The 20,966-nt window shown below is 39.6% G+C and overlaps 1 protein-coding gene across 2 annotated transcripts; it reads left to right on the top strand.

The window, feature by feature from the left end:
- The first annotated feature begins 2,664 nt into the window (after positions 1 to 2,664).
- On the top strand, positions 2,665 to 20,486 carry slc25a55a (solute carrier family 25 member 55a). 2 transcript variants are annotated; one of them, XM_055654780.1, is made up of 10 exons: positions 2,665 to 2,834; positions 7,725 to 7,837; positions 8,313 to 8,438; positions 8,853 to 8,908; positions 14,264 to 14,354; positions 15,684 to 15,802; positions 15,893 to 16,085; positions 16,743 to 16,897; positions 17,920 to 17,995; positions 19,023 to 20,486. In XM_055654780.1, exons 2-10 carry the CDS (start codon positions 7,818 to 7,820, stop codon positions 19,174 to 19,176), a joined length of 990 nt encoding a protein of 329 aa, XP_055510755.1. In that variant the 5' UTR covers positions 2,665 to 2,834; positions 7,725 to 7,817; the 3' UTR covers positions 19,177 to 20,486. The 2 variants fall into 2 exon arrangements, with proteins under 2 accessions (XP_055510755.1, XP_055510756.1); XM_055654781.1 differs by lacking the exons at positions 2,665 to 2,834; positions 7,725 to 7,837 and adding an exon at positions 10,590 to 10,677 and having other exon boundaries at positions 8,353 to 8,438.
- Positions 20,487 to 20,966: the final 480 nt, after the last annotated feature.

The following is a 20,966-nucleotide window of genomic DNA, read 5'->3' as shown; positions in this document are numbered from 1 at the left end:
GAGGCACAAAGTATAATGGGGCAAGTTAACTAACTTCTGCATGAATCGAACATTTTTTGACAGTATAAGCCATCAGTCACAAACATCATCTACTACACTACGCTTTTTTAATTTGATTATTCAGTCAATTTATTTGTTCAAAATGTGCTGATTTTCCAGTGCACAGAGCTTTTTATCACTGAACTAGACCAGGTGCAGACCCGTTGGGCATGTCCCCCAAGGCAATATTCCAACACTGACCCATAGCCCCCAACGGCACAGGCGCGGCTGACGGGTTCCCGCTGTGACGCCAGGAATCCCCGTTGTGACGCGAGTGACAGCAACTCTACCCCAACTGTGCAGGCGGCCCCTATCCTCCTCCATTCCCCCAGCACTCCCTCCCCCTTCTTTCCCCACTCCACCTCCCCTCACCTCTCCTTTCCCCTACCCTTAGTCACTCCCTCCCTCCATAACCCCTCTCCCCTCCCTACCTCCCTCCTCCCCCATTCACCTCCCCACTATCCCACCCCCCCCACTCTCCCTCACCTCCCCCACTGCCTTCCTCTCCCTCTATCCCTCCCCTCCTCCCCACTCTTCCTCCTCCCCCACTTTCCCCTCCCTCTGCCTCCCTACCCCCCTCCTCTCACCACCCCCCCCCCCCCATCCACCCCCCTCAATGAAAATCTTTTATGGAATTCGCAATGAAAATCATGTTTTTTCTTTAAAATAACCTAAACACAATGTTAGCTGTTAATGAAATTGGAAGAATTTGATTAAAACTGAGTTTTTTTTTAAATCACGATTTTTTATGTAAATGAGATTCGGGATCCCATTGTGACATCATTGTGATGTCAAGCATGGCTGACGAGCAGGGCAAGTGGAAAAGTGGTTTGAAAATTGTTTTTGTAAAGTTTAAAATGTCAATAACTTGTAAAATATAACATCAATCTGAACAAAACTTGTTTCATTTACATCCCAGGACAATGGTGAATAAGGTGAGCCAAAAATTGTAGCGCTATCGTGTACCATTTTGGCGGGGTTTTGGAATACCACACACAGGCACGCATACAAACAGTTTTTGTAATATAGTAGACCTGTTGGGTCTGCTCCCCCAATGCAATTTTCCAGGTGGGGGGTGTGTGTGGTGGGAGGGGGTGTGTGGGCGTGGGAGGGGGTGTGGAGGGGGAAGGGCGTGTTTGGGCGGGGAGGTGTGGGGTGGAAGGGATAACTTTATGGCTTTGCAATTTAGCACCTTCTCTTGGTCAGAGCAAATTTCAGAACTATGTGCATTGAAGTCTCTATGGTTTCTGAGCTGTTATCAGGAATGTGAAGTTGGAGAATGACCTTGAATAGCTTTAGAAGCTGGTCTGTAAGTGGGATTGAAATTCCTTTACCACGGTGTTGAGAGTTGGCTGTATTTCTTTCAAATCATAACTGGTCCACGATGGGAAGTGTGTGGGAGGGAGGGAGGGGCGTTGAGGAGGGAGCACGTCGCTGTGGGAGGGAGCGAGGCTGCGGGAAGGCGTGGACCCGAGTGAGGCCGCCGGTGGTCATGGACCCGAGGAACCGAGCGAGGCCGCGGGCGGGCGCGGACCCGTGAGAGGCTGCGGGCAGGCGTGGACCCGAGTGAGGCCGCGGACGGGCGTATGTGAAACGGGCGCCAACCCGTGCCATGGTGCCTGCCCACCTCATTGTGACGTCATCAATCGAAGCTGGTTGAAGAAGGGTTTCGGCTCGAAATGTTGCCTATTTCCTTCGCTCCATAGATGCTGCTGCACCCGCTGAGTTTCTCCAGCATTTTTGTGTACCTTCGATTTTCCAGCATCTAGTTCCTTCTTAAACACTGGTTGAAGAACCTGTGTATGAAAGGCAGTTAAAAAGGCCAATTGTCTTTAAAAAAAAAAAATTATTATTCACCAATAACCTGTAGGATCAAATCTTAAGTGATGCTGATCACTCCGTGGAGTGAAAAAATGTCAGAATATGTAAAAATTTAAGCGCTACCGCATAGCGTTTTGGTAAAATTACAAAAACACATACGCACATACAAGATGAGAATTTTATAGGTATAGAGATAGATGTTGCAGTCTTGCACACACAGGGCATGTGTGGTGGGACATACTTAAGCCTGGTACAGCCACAACAAAGGGTCTATTTTCGTTGTCTCTGTACTGTACACTGCACAATGACAATAACGTTGAATCTGAATCTATGGAGAGGGCTACTATTTGAGGTCCCCTGCTAGTGCACACCAAGGGATTACAATTGTGTAAAAATTACCCATAGGATATCTAAATGAAAAGTAGAGGGTGCTATAGGATCTATGAACTAGGTACACAAAAATGCTGGAGAAACTCAGCGGGTGCAGCAGCATCTATGAACTATCTTTGTTAACAAACGTGGCTCGACCCCTTAACTGCGCGCGCACGCTTACCAGGCAAACGCTGATCACGCGCCGACCATGCAGTCCAGCCGCCACGCGATTGGCTCCCCCGGGGGGGGAAAGGGAGCGACATGTGATTGGCTGCCACTCGGAGCCGTTGGTTCGAGGCGGATTTGAATGGCTCATAATCCAGCGGTTACGTCAGTCACTCCGCGTGAGCCAATGGAACAGCGAGGGCTCAGACGGCCGTGGAGGGGATTGGCCGAGGGGCCGGTAAGGTCCCGCCTCCCGCATAGTGTTCGGGACACAAGTGGGACGCTGGTCCCTTTCACCAACGGAGCCGTCGACGCACGGACACGTTCATCGCTGCTGAGAGTCACACACACACCACAGCGAACGACCAGTCACCGAGATTATAAAAACAATCTGTCACAAAGGCAACCTAAACATCACCTCGTGTGAAATCCTGACGGTAAGTACAGTGGAGTTTGACTGCCAAGGTGGTTTAATTTTCGGGCGCCGTCAGACCGGAACATTAAAGGTCAGGTTCGCGCTCTTTTGCGGGCAGCTGGCGGAACTGTTGATCGTTAGGAACTTTTGTAAAATGTCTGAGCTCAATCGGCCTGTAAAAGGGCGAACCAGTAAATTAATGTGTAAGCAGGATTTAACCGAAGTTTTAAACCGAAGATAACACAAAAAGTTGTAGTCAGTGGGGCCGGCAGAATCTCTGGAGAGAAGGAATGGGTGACGTTTCGGGTTGAGATCCTTCTTCATACATTCAGTGAATTAATGAATGGGTGACGAATTCCTTTGGTTTGAACGCCCCACCCCCTCGCCAACCCGTTCTCAAGACAGTTAAGAGTTGTCATGTCTCAGACAGAACAATTGCATTCTTTCTTGAAGGATTCCAATCCTTCTCAAAGTGTACTGTGAAAGTTGTTGCCGACTGTGGCAATAATACCCCTTCGAGCGACATATTCTAGATTGTGGTGGCATGGTTTCAACTTTAGATAGAAAATTGTGCAACTACCAACGTTTGAAAAGTTTAACATTACACCAATCTGTCACAGCAATTTCCCAATGAAATGACAAAATTCCAAGTGACTGAATGGAATCCTATTCGTACTTTTGTCATCTCGGATGACGAGGCTCCTTCTGAGTAATCATGAACGGTGCAGGGAGTTTTCTGAAGTTAAATGAGCTGTTTGCATCTGTTACATTAAAAATGGATGGAAAAACGGTTACAATAAGAATTACAATCAATCATTTTAAGAATTTTTAATTATTCGATTGGCAGGGAAGGCATTCGGATGGGGCATACTATTGAATACAGCGCACGACCTAAACCCAGAAGCGGAAATATGCAATACTAACGATGAGGGTTTCAGTTCCTGTGTATAGTAGAACGTAGGTTTTCATTTACAAGCAGTAAATTAGAAACCCAAATCTAAAAGTGTACTTGGTTATGATTTTTTTTAAATCCTGGAAAAAAATTGTCGGCAGAGGCGAACTTCAAATTGATTTTTTTTTTGTGTGTGATTCTATATGACCGTGCTAATGACATTGCCAATTAAATAAATTTCAAAGGTTGTGGGTTAAACTAGTCTATCAGCCATTCCTTCCCTTTATCAGCCTTTATGTCTTGAAGGCATAGAGCACTTGTCTGTGCGTTGCCTTGCTGCTGTACTTGATTCCTTGTTGTGGTTATAGTTGCCATAGGAATCAAAACTGATCCTTGGCTTAATTAATTAATTCTTGAGTAATAATCTTACTTGTAGAATATTACTCCATGTGTAAGGAGTATGATTATTAGTTGACTCCACTCTGTTATATCAGCTGAAGTCAATTGTAGGAGCTTCGGTTAATCTGGTGCAGTCTAAGAAATGACTGAAATCCTCCACTGGAAAGGAAGTGGCTTTGAGGATTTGTTTTAGTATCTTTCAAATGTCAAAGCCACACAATGAAATGGTAACTGTCTCCATGGAATTGTGTGGTTTGTTTGTAGTTATCACATTTCACAATTTTAGTGTAAATAAATATGCTTAGTCAAAAAGTGTAATTCTTACACCCAAACTTTATTATCACTCTGGCTGTTTTGAATTGTATTAATGATACTAGCCTCTTAAATGGGCCAAAAAGTCTAGTACAGGTGTGACAGGAAAAGTGTTGGCATATTCCATAATTTATGACTAGCATGTTCCAAAAGATCCCCTCAAACAATGAAGTCCAAAATGTATTTCTGCAATGCGGTTCATGTTATAAACTGGAAATTTGTTGCCCATAAGTAACAGTGTAATAGTGGTTAAATCAATTTTATAATAGTTTGTGGGTGAATGTTTGTGGCTAAATTGTTGTGCTTCAGGATTGTGCCATGGGTTCTTTAATGTCCATTTGCGAGAATAGATGTGACCAATGCAACATTTAATTTAGTTTGACCCTCTGAGCAAATGGAGTGGTTGAGATTTTTGTGTGCTGAGGTCTCTGGAGGAGGACCTGAATTTGCAGCAACCATGCCTCTGTGCTGCTCTGCTGATGGTTGAGTCTTGCATTGTTAACAGATAGGTTAGAGACTATTACTAACTAATGGCTTTGGTCTTGAGTTATGCAGGTATTCAATACCAGCTGTCTTGAGTTGTATTCAGTGTAGTGACGCTATGTCGTGCGATCTAACGAGCATAATGTCCTCTTGGCCATGATGATAAATGATTTCTATGTCATATTAATTCTGCACTCTACAAATCAGACTGCAACTCACTACTGACGTTGGGTATATTTGTTGTATCTATGAGGTATAGGAGAAAGGTTTTGAGGATGTAACTAGGAAAATGGACAAAGGAGAGCCAGTGGATGTAGTGTACCTGGACTTTCAGAAAGTATAGGAGATTAGTGGGCAAAATTAGGGCCCATGGTATTGGGGTATCCTTTGGTGCTGCACAGACCTATGATGGGGCAGCTAAGAGTAGAATTGAAACGTACTTTGAGCTGAGTGCTAGGCTTGCATTCCTTATGGCAGCTTTACAAATTCATACTAAGAACATGACACGTAGAGAGATGTGATCTGGAATTACAGGTCGTATTGCAAAACACTTGCCAACTTCAGAATCCTGGGGCATTGCATATCAGGTAACTTGTCCTGGGCCCAGCACCTCCACTTTCTTAATTTAATGTCACCAAATACTCTGCCAAATGTCTACTGATGCAGTGAAGAATGTATCCTGATTGGTTGCATCGTGCTCTGGTATGGTGATCCCAACACACAAGAATGCAAAAGGCTGTAGAAAGTGATTGGTGCAGCCTGGTCCATCACAGCCATTCCCACTATTGAAAGGGCTCCCATTGAGGCTGTAAAACCATCACTAAATTTTCAATGAGAGTTTGGGATTGTTGCATGGGCTCTGAAAATTTCTTTGAGCCTAGACGAGGATTTTATAATGGGATTTATCGTGCGAGTAAAATTGGTTCCAACTTTATGCTGCAGACATAATTACTTATTTGGTATGACATTATCTCTGAGAATATTTTGATGAACATATAATTTCCTTCAATTAATATCATGCTCTGGTTTGGACAATACTTCATCTGGGGATTAGCTTGTTTTTGATTTTGGAAACGTTTATTAGTTTTTGTCTTATTTGTAAAAACCCAAGATCCTATGTTTTACCATAGAACATAGGAACTGGCTTCTTGGCCCACCATGTCTATGGTGCCAAATTAAACTAAGTCCACCTGCCTGCACACGTTCTAGGAGCAGAATTGGGCCATTCAGTCCATCAAGTCTACTCTGCCATTCAGTCATGGCTGATTTATCCTTCTCTTTCAACTCCATTCTCCTGGCTTCTCCCCATAACCCTTTGGCATCTACATCTACATATATATATATCTATGTTTCCTGAAGTTTATTATCCCATGATTTGTTAATCTGTCCTGTCACTACATAGATGTGTTCATCTGTCTGAAGAAGGGTTTCGGCCCAAAACATTGCCTATTTCCTTCGCTCCATAGATGCTGCTGCACCCACTGAGTTTCTTCAGCACTTTTGTCTACCTTCCATCTGTTGAAACTTCAAATTGTACCATTTGAGTATGCCTCTCTCATTGTTTCTTCAATATTTCCATTAAATGTGATCACCGTACAAAATGGTACAGCAGAATAAATGGGTGGAGCAGAGATGGTAGTTAAAGCTACTCAGATAGTAGCAGCTACATGCATTGCCTGGCTGAGGTTCTGTGGTCGTGATGTGTGGAAAGTATTGTGATATCATGGACTGTGTGCCTATCTGCACTGGCCTTGTTTGTGTGGTGTCTTTTGCTGAATATATCCAAGTAAATGCAATAGCCTGATTGGAAGGAAAGGTTGACGTCGTTCTTTGTTAAAATAACTAAACTTGACTAGTTAAGAATGAAATTTAGGCTGCTAGGGAATGGAGTTGCTAGTAAGAGTTTAGCGGAATGAATAAATGCAATGCTTTTAGACTGCAGCCTGGTCCATGATGGGGATTTTGTTACTAAGTTCTGGAAGCTGTAGCCTTTTGAGGACATGTCATTAACTACTTGAATCCAGCCCAAGCTCTTTATATCTTGGAGAAGAAGCCCCCCCCCCCCCCCCCCCCCCCCCCCCCCCCCCCCCCCCCCCCCCCCCCCCCTAGCAGCCAATGTAGGTATGCAACAGTGAGGGAACTGTGACAATTGCTGTCATAGTCCAAATTTAAAACTTGACTGCAATTTTTGGCCGGTTCTACCTTGGTGACTGAAGAAGGGTTTTGACCCAAAATGTCACCTATTCCTTTTTTCCAGAGATGCTGTCTGACAGTAAATGCTGTTACTCCAGAATTTTGTCTTATCTTCGGTGTAAACCAGCATCTGCAGTTACTTCCTGCACATGAGTAGTTTACCTACTTGTCTGCTCTGACATTTGTGTGTCAGCCCATTTGCACTACTATCTTGTGTATATGTGTTTGTGTCTGTAGGGGAGTAAGATTTTGCTTTTGATCTCTATTTTCATTTCATGACCTTTAATCCCAACGAAATCTATTTGCCTATTACAAGTTCAGAATTTCTGTGTTTATTAGAGCTGATTGTGGTGTGATATGCTTTGAATAGCAGTACAGGTTTTAAATTTAAATATTTTTTCTTTGATAGATAAATGCCACAATTGGTTAAGACTAGGATAGCATTTCTCCTTTTAATCATGTTGTTCAACTCAATATTGCTATTTCATGGAAAGTAAGGTGGATGTACTGAAGTCCGAATTGTCTCTTTTTATAGTGGGGATGCCATGTTGACAAATTGTGATCGGAAAAAGTTTACTGGAGTGGTTGATTGTGAATTAAGTAGATGAATAAAGATTTGATTTTTCTCTGTAGTATCCAGGCAGCAATTCCCAGTGACTCTTCAGCTGTGTTGTGTGGACTGCTATAAACATCTGGTTTCTGCATACTTGGAAAAAGATCATTAAAATGTCTAACAACCAAATCAGGTAGGAATTTTGCTGTTTTCCTGTTAACTGTGTAAACTTTCACCTGCTTGTGCCCGGGTGCTAACATTTGCCTGTGACTGCTGTTTCTGAATGCTTGGTTCCGTACCTCAACTAGATGATTAAATCTGTAACTAGTCTGATATGCTTCTGTGTACCGTTTAAGTGCTTGACTTTTATCGCCTCAGTTTGGGTGCAAGTGGGGGTTCTTGCTAAATTATAGCATTACTAGTAATATCCACCTCCAATGAATAAATGATTATCTTCACTGTTGGGAAACTTATATTCTTTCCCTTAAACTTTCACTATAAACAGTGAGAGCAATCTGGATATGATTCGAACAACATGGATGACTGGTTCCTTTATCACAGGAAAAGTTTGTTTTAAAGATCCTGTTAAAGGCTAAGCATATAAAGATTTTTATTTTAGAATATTGCTTGTCTTGCAGCAAACTGATACGTTTTTGTTCAATTCTCAGTCTTCCTGCTAAACTCATCAATGGTGGAATTGCTGGATTAATTGGAGTTACGTGTGTTTTCCCAATTGACCTGGCTAAAACCAGACTGCAGAACCAAAGGAATGGGCAGCGTACCTACACAAGCATGTAAGTTGCACTAACATAAATGGCCATCTTAAAGCAATGGCACTTTATATTAAATATATAAATGCTTAACATTTAAGCTCCCTGAACACTTTGAATCTTTCAAAGATCCCTGCAGGCATTATTCGCTTTGGATGTGTTCTATTACTGGACATTTTAGCTCGTGGAAGGCAAAATTACTACTCTTGTTCTAAATGGGCATTCTCAATAAAGATAATGTTTCTGTTAGCATAGAGTAAATTCTTGCCGTTTGGTGATTTTAATGCTCAAGTTGCTTTAGCATCAGTACTCTTTTTGAAGTAGGAACTAACTGGATTAATTTTACTTGCTTTGCTTTATCTTTAATTTATTTTAATTATGCAGATAGAGCTCTTTGGTGTATATTTGTTTTAAAAGTTGCTGTCTTTGTTTCTTTAGGATGGACTGTCTCATTAAGACCGTGCGATCTGAAGGATATTTTGGAATGTATAGAGGTAGGGTTTTTTTCCATGCATTGGTGCAATCTTCGGAAATATGCAGAACAGAACTTCGTAGAAACCTCATCTCACTGGTGATGTCCTGCATTTCTTCCACAAAGTAGCACGTGATTAATTTGTAAGATTAATTCATTGTTGATGATGGTGTTTATAACAAGTAGTTTAGTTTAAATACTTTTTAGTGCAGTAATATTAGTTGATATATATGTAGATATCATTCAATTAAAAATGGCTAAAGCCCTTTAAATTCTTGCCTGCTGATGGCTTGGCTTGTATTGGGGTTTGGGACCAGAGGGATTAACTGGTACCTTGGTTGTCATTCTTCATGTGCAAGAGGTCATAGCCAGGCAATTCTTTGTTTTGTCTTGCCTGCACATCAAGCAGGAGTCATAGAGTGACAACTGTTTCAATTAAAAAAAAAAAAAAATCATTTTCTAAACTTGGAAGTAGAGTACTGTTGCCTAGATTAATTAACATGTCGAAGCATCCACATATTCATAGTGATGTTATTCATGTAGTATTAGTTTGAAAAGACTTCTAAATTAAATATTGCTTTGTTAAAATTCTTGAACATTTTAAGATTATAGTTGGATCAGTATGATCTTGTGCTCATTGAGCAATTAAATCCAAAGCCTTTTGTACAGCTAAATTGAATGTGCTGCTGAAGAGTTTGAGAAATGTACAGTTATTGGGAATGTTTTCAGGAGTCAGTGTCTCTGTAGAAGGTTGAATCTATCTCATGAACATATTCCTGCCAAATGGTTACAAACTGACTTTTTTTCTTTATGACAGCGGATAGATACGGTGGCACAGCAAATGGAACCACTGTCTGACAGTGCCAGAGGCTATGATTTAATCCTAGCGCTCTGGGATTACGTTGGTTTCCTCCTGGTGCTCTGGTTTTCGTCCACATCCCAAAAATGAAGGGTTGGCAGGCTAATTGGTCATTGTAAATTGTCCCTAATATGTAGATGAGTGGTGGAATCGGGTAGGTGGGGGAACAGGGAGAAGAGTTGCTGAAATTAATGTTGGTTTGGCATTAGTGTAAATGAGTTGATGGTTGGCATTATGCTAAGAATTCCTGTGCTGAGATAATATAAATTTGATAATTTGTAAAATAGAAGACCTCATGAGAAATTATAATTTCTGAAAAATGCAGCTTGGAGCAGGTGCTGAACTGGATCTCTCCAGTTTCCTATCCATGGTAGGATTGGTTTGGTACGGTTGCACAAGCTGGCATTTGCCCACATTTTTATTCATGGATTTTTTGCCATACAAGTTCAAGCTCCAATATGTTGAAGCCTGTTCTCTGTGAAAGGCTATAATTTGCATGTAATTCAAATAATTAGTCTGGGCTACTTAAAGCATACACAGTTCAAATAATTAAACTGGCCTACTTTTTACATGCTTTCAACGCAGTCTCATTAAAACTTTCACATATGCTTCCTGTTTGACTCGTACAAAATGTTAATAGTACTTTGGAGACCAGTAATATGACTTCTGAAAACATGCTCATTGGTTGAGATATTTTAAACTTAGATCAGGAAAGTAGAGACGTTAGATGTTCAGATGTTAAAATATGGTCAAAGGGAAATGTTAATGCCTACTATCCGCTACATATATAAACAAAATCTTGTAGGAAATGGTCTTGTTTGCATCTGTGTTTTTCATGTTACAGACGGTCGCCATGGATATTGAGGCCTAGCCGATCTGGCAAAGCCACGATGGAACAAACCATTAAATGGTTTACAGTAACATTTACTCTTGTAATTAGGATACATTTCTTTATTTTCAATGTTAATTGTGTTTTTTTTAATTTGAAGATTCCATTGTTGATTTTTTTCCCCGTCTTTCCTATCCCCTACCACCATTTATAAGCACTCTTTAATCTATCCTTAACATTTCATCATTCAGTCATTCTTCAGTTTGTAAAGAAACTCTAGAATCCTACCCTGTTATCTTTAGTTTTTCCACCTTTTGGGTTATAGTTTTATGGGAGTTGTATGTTTCATCTCTCTGAAAGGCAACTTTAACTCCATAAATGCAGTACACTTGGAGATGAGATTGTGTTAGATTTCTTTATTGGCCCTTCCATGTTCCAAGTTAATACTTGCAATATGTTGACTGTTTCGATGTTAACCAGGTTGTTTGGAAATCGCAGTCATCTGCGCAAAGAAATGAGTTGGCAGCATGGTTGTTACTAGTGGAAAATTAGGTATTGACAGTTTTATTTTGGCTGTAGATCTTGCAGCTGGGCGATTTCCATTTCGAGCAGCAAGTAGTTAAATAGCAGACTTCCTCACCCCCAACCCACCCTGAATCCAATGTTGAAGTTAGTGTGTATATAGTACAGATAAAGTTGATTTCAGCCAGCTTGGTACAAACCTGTTTTGTCTTGACCACAGGGTCAGTTATTAAAGGCCATAAATGATCATAAAACTGATGTATCTTTTCAATTGGAAAGTTTTTGGGATTGTTGAATCGAATGTTTTCTTGTGGACAGTAGCAGATTTCAAATAGTTAGTCTTTACGTTCCAAATTGTAGATAACTGTTCTAACAAGTATTTATCTCAAACTTGTAAATAGATTGTTATAAAATTAGTTTTTAATTATGATCGTTACGCTAGGCAACAGAAAACTAAATTAATTTAATGGGGTCTTTTTATTTTCTTCATATTCTAATTTCTTGCATCTTTTCCATTAGTGCTGTCACTCTTATTGTAACTCTGTGAAGTAGACTATATGCATGCTAGTGGTATAATATGCAAATTATTTGCATCAATTCTTTTTTTCAGTTATTCCTCTTTAAAATTGTGCACATGTGTAATTACACTTGTATAAAAAAGTGCCCTATTTCCTAAACCCGGATTAGCCAGAACTGAAGTTTTTGCAGCAATTGGTCTTTGATTTAAAAATTTACTATTGAAATTTTTGTCAAACAAATGCATGTCTTTTTTATTAATACAATGCCCTCCATAATGTTTGGGACAAAGACCTATCATTTATTTATTTGCCTCTGTACGCCACAATTTGAGATTAGTAATAGAAAAAAATCACAGATGGTTAAAGTGCACATTGTCAGATTTTAATAAAGGCCATTGTTATACATTTTGGTTTCACCATGTAGAAAGTACAGCAGTGTTTATACATAGCCCCCCCCCCCCCATTCTAGGGCACTGTAATGTTTGGGACACATGGCATCACAGGCATTTGCAACTGCTCAGGTGTGTTTAATTGGTTCCTTGACACTAGTATAAGAGCTCTCAGCACCTAGTTTTTCCTCCAGTCTTTCCATCATCTCTGGAAACTCTTATTGCTGTTTACCAAAATTGTGCCAATGAAAGTCTAAGAAGCCATTATGAGACTGAGAAACAAGAATGAAACTATTAGACATCAGCCATACCTTAGGATTACCAAGATCAACTATTTGAAACATCATTAAGAAGAAAGAGCACTGGTGAGCTCACTAACTGCAAATGGACTGGCAGGGCACGGAAGGCCTCCACAGCTGATGACAGAAGAATTCTCTCTACAATAAAGAAAAATCCCCAAACACCTGTCTGACAGATCAGGAACACTCTACAGGAGTCGGTCGTGGATTTGTTGGTGACCACTGTCTGCAGAAGACTTCATGAACCGAAATACAAAGGCTAAACTGCAAGATACTAACCACTGGTTAGCCACAAAATTATGATGGCCAGGTTATTGTTTACCAAGAAGTACTTTAAAGTTCAACCACAGTTCTGGAAAAGTCTTGTGAACAGATGAGATGCAGATTAATTTATATCCGAGTGATGGCAAGAGCAAAGTATGGAGGAGAAAAGGAACTGCCCAAGATCCAAAGCATGCCACCTCATCTGTGAAACAGTGGTGTGGGTGTCATGTCCTGAGCATGTATGGTTGCTGAAGTCACTGGCTCACTTAATTGATTATACAACTGCTGATGGTTGTAGCATAATGAATTCTGAAGTATATGGACCCATCCTATCTGCTCAAGTTCAAACAAATGCCTCAAAACTCATTGACTGGTGGTTCATTCTACAGCAAGACAATGATCCTAAACATACTGCTAAAGCAACAAAGGAGTTTTTCAAAGCTAAAAAAATGGTCAATTCTTGAGTGGCCAAGTCAATCACCCGATCTGAACCCAATTGAGAACGCTTTTTATATTCTGAAGAGAAAACTGAACGGGACTAGCCCCCAAAGCATAGGCTAAAGATGGCTGCAATACAGGACTGGCAGAACGTCACCAGAGAAGACACCCAGCAACTGGTGATGTCCATGAATCGCAGACTTCAAACTGTCATTGCATGCAAGGGATATGCAACAAAATACTAAACATGACTACTTTCTTTTACATGACATTGCTGTGACCCAAATGTTATGGTGCCTGGAAATGGGGGGGGACTATCTATAAACACTGCTGTAACCAAAATGTGTAAAAATGGTCTTTATTAAAATCTGACAATGTGCACTTTAACCACATGTGATTTTTTTGTTTTTTTGTTTTTGTTTTTTTCCTATTACAAATTTCAAATTGTGGAGTACAGAGACAAATAAATAAATGATGGGTCTTTGTCCCAATCATTATGGAGGGCACTGTGTATGAGCCATTGGAAAATCTGTATTTGATTTTATACTTTCCAAGCTGGTCAGATTTTTGCATGTTTTTATTGATTGAAGTTATCTATGGGACACCTGATACCCAGGCTAAGTTCATCATTCCTAGAACTTGGATAATGTTGATCAGCTGCAAACATCTCTAGTCTAATCCTTGTCATGCATGATGCCTGTTCATTGAATAGTGACCAGAAACCCAAGGCTCTATGTATGCCAGTGTCAGGAACATCTGTATCCTGTGGTAGTCATGGCTGTGATCAGCCAGGCCAATGTGTAATGCAAACCTAGATCACTGATGAGGGTATATTTGAGCTTCTACCGATTACAGATAGCAACATTACGATTAAAGCAGCTGTTCTGAACACTGGAGCATGCTCTGAATTCTGATCCACATATTCAGTGAAGTGAAATTAATTGTTCCCCATCTATTTGTTAACTTTATTTTTGGCCGGAAACCGAGCCTGCACTTTCAATTTAGCAATGCTCCTTCCTCTTTCTGAACCTTCCCTGTTATGATATCTGACTACTTGGAAGACACAAATTTCTCAGAGGTTGGTCAAAATATCATTTTAAATGCTGCATAAATTCAGTTGTGTGCTAAGGAAGGAAAAAGGGACTCGTTTCTTATTCTATAATATCTTTTCTATTTGTCTATCGAAGTTGAATTTAAATGTCACGTCATAAAATATAGAAAAGAGGAACTTAATGAAAGATTTTGTTTTTATATGACAGGTGCGGCTGTGAACCTTACATTGGTAACACCAGAGAAAGCTATTAAACTAGCTGCAAATGATTTCTTTCGTTCGTATCTGTCAATAAATGGGTATGTCTCAAAGTACTTTTTTTTGTGTATCAATGTTAAGAACATTTTAAAATTTCAGTTTACTTTAATTTAATTCTATAGTACTTACACTGTTTCAAACCTCTTGGAAATGGTTCTTGCTGCCCAGGTTATCTGTCCAGAATTACCACCCAGTCAGTGTCCCTCAGTCTATACTCACCTGATCTAGATACAATTAGTCCATCCTGCTGGCCTGAGGCGTGCTGGATTCTAACAGCCCGATCTGAGTCTCATGAAGTAGACAATGTGCATGCAGTGCTATAATATGCTAATTATTCACATCCTTTTTTTCCCATTCTTCCTCTTTAAAATTGTGCACGACCTCCTGTGCACTGCTTTAAAAGCTGGCCAAGAATGCTAAGTTTCTAAGTAAGGAAAATGCGCAAGAGTCGTGAAGGTGTAGGAGAGTGTTAAGCCCCTTAGAAAAGAAGTCGGAGAAGGAAGTAAAGAAAGGAAGTAGACCCTAGAAAAGAAGGAAAAAGAAAGGAGAAACAATTGCTCTATTATAACATTAAACTCTGCAGAAAGTGGACTACCAACCAAGTCTGTTGTTTTTGTTTTTTATTACCAGATCCTGGAACCATTTATTTATTTATTTTAAAAATTACTATTGCACCGTATGCTTGTAATAATTCCAAAAACGTAGACCACATCTTTTGGAAGTGGTCTGGTTTGCCTGCTAAGAGGAGTCTCATCTCTTCCAGATGTTGTGTTTCAGACATATTTGATATCCACATTTTTATTGTTGGTGTAGGTGCATTTTTCCAAGATATTATATTTTTAATGTTCAAGTAAATGTAACAATTAAAGTCACTTTGTTAGTAAATGTTCTTTGACAAAACTGTAATGAAAATTTATTTGAAGTCAAGGACTTGCCTTACAGGAACTGAGAGAAGCAGCAAAACATACTGGCTGGTTTGGCATTCTATGTCAACCAGCAAGGGGGCTTCCAAGTTTGGCACCCAGGCGTGGATCTCCTGAACTTGGTGCCATTTTAACAGCAGAAGAGCATAACATAGTATTAGTCAGCAATATAGAGCTCTGGATTTTTTTGTTTTTTGTTTTTTTTGCTTTATGGCTTGGTTCATCTCTACATAATGAAGAGTAGATCATCACTTTATTTATTCCTGTTGGTTTATTGTGCCTTTGATATTGTATGTTCAGGTTAATTTTGACATTCTTGATGCAATTTAATGCAATTGAATTTTTGTTTCAGTATAATTGTTCAAAATGTAATGTCTAAAAATGCAAGTAATTTATTTTGTATGGAGTTAATGTATTCATGGTTTGTGTACTTGATGCCTTTTACAGCAAGGGCTTAACTATATCTGGAGAGATGCTGGCTGGTTGTGGAGCTGGACTCTGTCAGGTCATTATCACTACTCCTATGGAGATGCTGAAAATCCAACTTCAAGATGCTGGCAGATTAGGTATTTATCAAATGTACCCATCTTTATTTAAATTAATAATACCTGTAATACCCATACAAAACGTTAAACTTGTTCCTTCATTTGTTCCAGTGGCTCAGCAGAGATTGATACTACCGACCAGTTTATCCAATAAAGTTGTAGCTACTAATCCAGTTTTGAGTCGGGCTTACGTTAGCCTTGCTGCTGTTACAAGACCGATGTCTGCGACCCAGATTGCCAAGGATTTGTTTTACTCCCAAGGGTTTAGAGGACTGTACAAAGGGTTAGGAGCCACTATACTGAGGTACAAAAGCTTTGTATGTTGGGTAACCAATGCGTTTACCAATTCTAAATATATCAATGCGGTGTAGTATAGCTAAGGTACAAATAAAATTTTATTATTTTGCCTCTAAACAAGTTATGCATTTTTGGTTAGCCAGCAATACCTTATTATGCAGCTCAAAATGCTCTTTTGCAGAAGTATTTGAGGTTGGGGAAACAATTAAATACCATTGAGTATTCTTCAGAAATTGTGTGGAGGTTATAGCTTCATACTTTATTGCTATGTTCTCTATGGTGTTTGGGCATCTTTGCAGCAACACCATGGGGGAAGGTGGGAGATTGTTTAGTGGGGTTTGTGCTGTGTTTTTGTTGCACTGGAGGATTAATGTGCTTGGAGACATAGACATGTACAGCATGGAAACGGGTCATTCGACCTGCCATGTCCATACCAATCATCAAACCTATTGATACTATTACCAATTGCCTGCATTAGTTCCATAGCACTCTGTATTGTATTTATTCAAATACCTGTCCAGATACCTCAAATGTTATTCTTGTTCCACTCTTTCCACTTTGTTATTGTTCCCCTCTGCTATGCAATCATAAATAAATAGACACTAGTAAGGTTATTGTTTCAACAAGTTTATTTACACCAAAATTGTTTTCTTCTGTTGAACAGGGACGTTCCATTTTCTGTCGTCTATTTTCCATTGTTTGCCAACCTGAACAAACTTGGACAAAATTCAGTGGACGGGCGAGCTTCTATTGTCCATTCATTTTTATCTGGGTGCATTGCTGGTTCCATTGCAGCTGTGGCTGTCAATCCATGTGATGGTAAGAATTGAACAGTGACATAATATTTTGTGTACCATAAACCTGGTTATACATTGAGATAACTTTATTGGTATAGTGGTTTTTATTAAGCCACAGTCTGGATGGGTTCATTTTGGGTGTTGCCGAACAGCACAAATTGTTATCTCCACTGGTGCAGGCTTTTTGTTGTGGGACCTTGGGAGTTGGCCTGGCTGAAATCTTAATTGTTTGATCAAAAGTAAAAGCATCTTTAGAGATAATTCAAATTTGCAAATATACTATAGGCAAGATCAATCAAGGAGAGCTGCTGGAGGAATGCAGCAGGTTAAGCAGCGTCTATGGAGGGACATGGACAGCATCGTTTGGGTTGAGATCCTTAATTTGGACAGAAAAGTAGAAGGAACGTAGGTTGGGGGGGATGCAAGTCTCGGGCAAGAGCAACTGCTAGTTGGATGCAAGTTGGCTGGTTGACTGGCAGAATACAGTTAGATGGAGAGGGAAATGTGGAAGGCAACAGACTGACAGATGTCTAGATTCTGAAATTTGATAGGAAAGGAAGTTGAAGAATGAAACTTAATAAGGGTTGGTTTGAGATGTGAACAAAGAAGGGGAGGGGTGAGCAGTAGGGGAAAGGGAATCGGGTGGGAGTGTATGTTGAGAAATCATGACACTTAAAATTTATTATTGAGTTTTCCAATAGACCTTTTTGAATGGTTGGATTTGATTAAACAAAATGAGAGCAATTATTCAATGGGATTTGCTGTAAAGTTACAAGAACTGATCGTAAACTGTGCATTGCTTAACTAGTAACAGTTGTGCTTCAGCTGAGAGGGTTAACTTGTCCCCTTTTGGGGATTTTCCAATCTTGTGAGCTATAGGCTTTGTAACTGGCAATTGGCCAGTCAAAGTGTGGTTGCATTTGAGACAATGCAAATGTTCTTCCTGTATATTAGATTTGTTTCAATTATGTTCAAGTTCCTGTCTGGTACTGTTTGTGAAAATGAACAGTTACTTGATTATAACTCTTGTGTTTTTAATTGCAGTGATCAAAACACGATTCCAGTCACTACATAGAGGAGCAAATGAAGAAGCGTACAGTGGAATTGTGGACTGTGCTAGGTGAGTGAGCAAAATAAAATTAACAATATATCACGTTGGGGTCACCACTATAGCGAGCCACATGTTGTGAATCAAAAGTGATCTTTATGTAATACGGTGAACAGCACACGTATCTGGTGAGGGTTCTCCCAGAGTTCGGACTAACTACCAGGGCACACCCCTCAACCCCGCGACTACTTCTTCCCGCCAAACAGTCGTATGACCCTGCCAGTCCTAGTGCCGAGGGTTCGTTCAGTAAGTGGCCGAACCACCAGGTGGTGCCACAACATCTGAGTAATGGAAATGTACAAAAAAAACGTAGGTTTCTTAACTAGTTGCAACCGACATGTTGTATGTGCACTGATAAATGTTTGTTTATTCCCCAATGTATTTGGGATTTACTTGCATATCTGACTATGATATTATAGATACACATTTTAATGGTGTGCAGTATTAGGAATAGATAAAACACAAGACATCTGGAAGGGGAACTGACTTTTGTGGGAAATTTCCATTTTCTCTTTTGAAGTACAGTTCTGCTTGTGATACTTGGCTCCATTATCTGTTCATTTTATTTGTGCTTAATATTAGCAAGGTCAGATCTGTTGGCTTGAGTTATTCTGAGAGCTGTGCTGTATTTTAAATGATGCACTCCTTGGAATTGTGCTTTAGAAAAAAAGTGAAAGGTAATTGTACGATTCTTAGTCATAAGAGTATCCATGTATTTCCAAATGCTGCTGGTGTGACACTTGAGGGAACTTAAACTACCAAAATATTTGACCACTGGACAAATTATTGCCATGCAGCAAGGGAGGAAAACTATCGGGATTCAGAAAGGCTATGGATTTGAGGAGGTGTGTATTCTGAGTGCTTAAAATGCATCTGGATGAGCGCTTGTGCTGGTATGGGGGGTTTGTATAGTTGAGTACTTGATAGTCAAGGAGGACAAGGTGAGTGAAAGCTTTCTTTGCTCTGTGACTGGCAATAATTGAAACCAAATGCTTAATGATAATTTGTTCATGAACTTTCAATTGCTGTTTCCGTGCAGGAAAATCTGGAGAAACGAAGGTCCTTCTACATTCCTAAAGGGATCCTGTTGCCGGGCATTAGTCATCGCACCACTTTTTGGCATTGCCCAAGTGATTTACTTTGTAGGAATTGGAGAATTTGTCTTGGGTTTTTCACATTTTGAAGTGTATTGATCTGCTGGCATCCATTCCTGGAGGACTGCATTGTACAATGAAAAATACCAAGCAAGGAACCAAGACACTATTGCAGTTATTGGAGGGTTCATTCATTATTTTGCCTTTGTTCAGGTTCATAAAGTGGTTGTGTATGTGTTCGGAGGAGGAGGAATATTGCTCATCAACTGTTTTTGAGCTAATGTCGGATGATTGATGTGGAAATAATGTCTTGAAACATTAAGAAAGCAAGGTTAAACTAAAGGGGCCAAGTTTTGTTCCCTCTATAGCTTGACATTCACTTTTCTATTTGTAAAAAAAAATGGAATTAATGTTTGTACAATTAACAGTATTTAAAACCTTTTTATACGTTTATATATTGGTCAATTTCTACGCCCTTAATATTGAGACTTGAGCTCCTTAAAATTTCTCCTAATAAGTTCACCCAAGTGCAAAAATAAAATATCAAGCTTGTATTTGAAAAGTATTATATGAGGACAGACCAAGTTGTGACTTTGGCCACCTCGGTTAAATCGTTACTCGCATTTTTCTGTCCTGAGAACCATTTCCCACCCTTTCTCACCTGAGCTGTCAAATGGATTGTTGATATCAACCCTGAACTATGATTGCTTCCCTGGCCACACAAATGTGGCCATAGAAGGGATACATTCAGTAACCATTTCTTGCATTGTCTAGGAATTAATACCGGAGAATTAAAAAAAAAAAAAAAAAAAAAAAATCCATGATTCCGTTACCCTTTTGCAAGCTGCTCATTGTTACAGATCCATGTTGATCATGAGGCATGCTTACTGTAATTGGTGCAATTACCATTTGCCACTTTTGATGTGTTCATATACTGTGATGGTGCTTTAAAATACGTCCGTCAGGGCTAAGATTCATTTCTTGCCGAACATCTTTTTCTCATTGGCACTACGGTAGCAAAAAAGGTGCCTTTGGTTACATAACATTAAATAAGTAATCACAGAATATTTAAGATCACATTCTAGGAGACTGTTTGAAACAATGTTCAGAAACTGGCATTCACTCCACTGAGGAAGCGATGGTGTCACTCTTCAACACATTAGTTTGCAACTCGCCCTTTACTGTGGTGTTTTTAACTGAAATTGTGAATGTCATGAAAGAAATAATGCCTCTGGTCAATTTTCTTAATTGACACAATGGTGCCTTTTATGCCATTGAGCTGGTTTACAACACATAATACTAGGTCAGCACCATTCTCAAAGATTTTCATGCCTACGTGGAAGTAAAGCTGTTTACAAACAATTTTACAATTGTAACAATACTGTGACAATAAACCCAAAGTTTTGTAATTTATGGCTATCCTGTGTTTGATTTTGGCTCCTGGCATATCTCTGTGCTGTGGGTATTAATGTTAGTGATTTATATTTAACTCATCAGCTGAACGCAGTCTTGGTATAATTTCTGAACATAGAAGACTTCAATGTTATATGCAGGACTCAATCTGACTCATTGAGCATCATTTCAGATTGTTTTTGTGATTTGTCCATGCAAAATGGATTTGGGGTTAGAAATTGGAAGGAAATATGCTTAGTGACTGTCGTGGCACTGCATTTCTTGCAAACCGGTTATAAATTTTCTGGATTGGAAACACGAGACATTTACAAATTCAATTTATGTCAATTCCCTTATATGCAAAGTAGTTATATCCCTATAAGAAGCAAGATTTTATCTTATGTTAATCTTTGCTCATGAAGATTTTCCTGTAGTCTGTAAGTGTGGTTGCCTAATTTTTGCCTCTTGAAGTTTAATAGTAAATGCTAGATTCATCA

This window comes from Leucoraja erinacea, chromosome 24 (genome assembly GCF_028641065.1).
Source record: "Leucoraja erinacea ecotype New England chromosome 24, Leri_hhj_1, whole genome shotgun sequence".
NCBI classification, from domain to species: domain Eukaryota; kingdom Metazoa; phylum Chordata; class Chondrichthyes; order Rajiformes; family Rajidae; genus Leucoraja; species Leucoraja erinaceus.
Note: the sequence above shows the minus strand (reverse complement) of the source record. Positions and strands in the feature narration are given on the sequence as shown.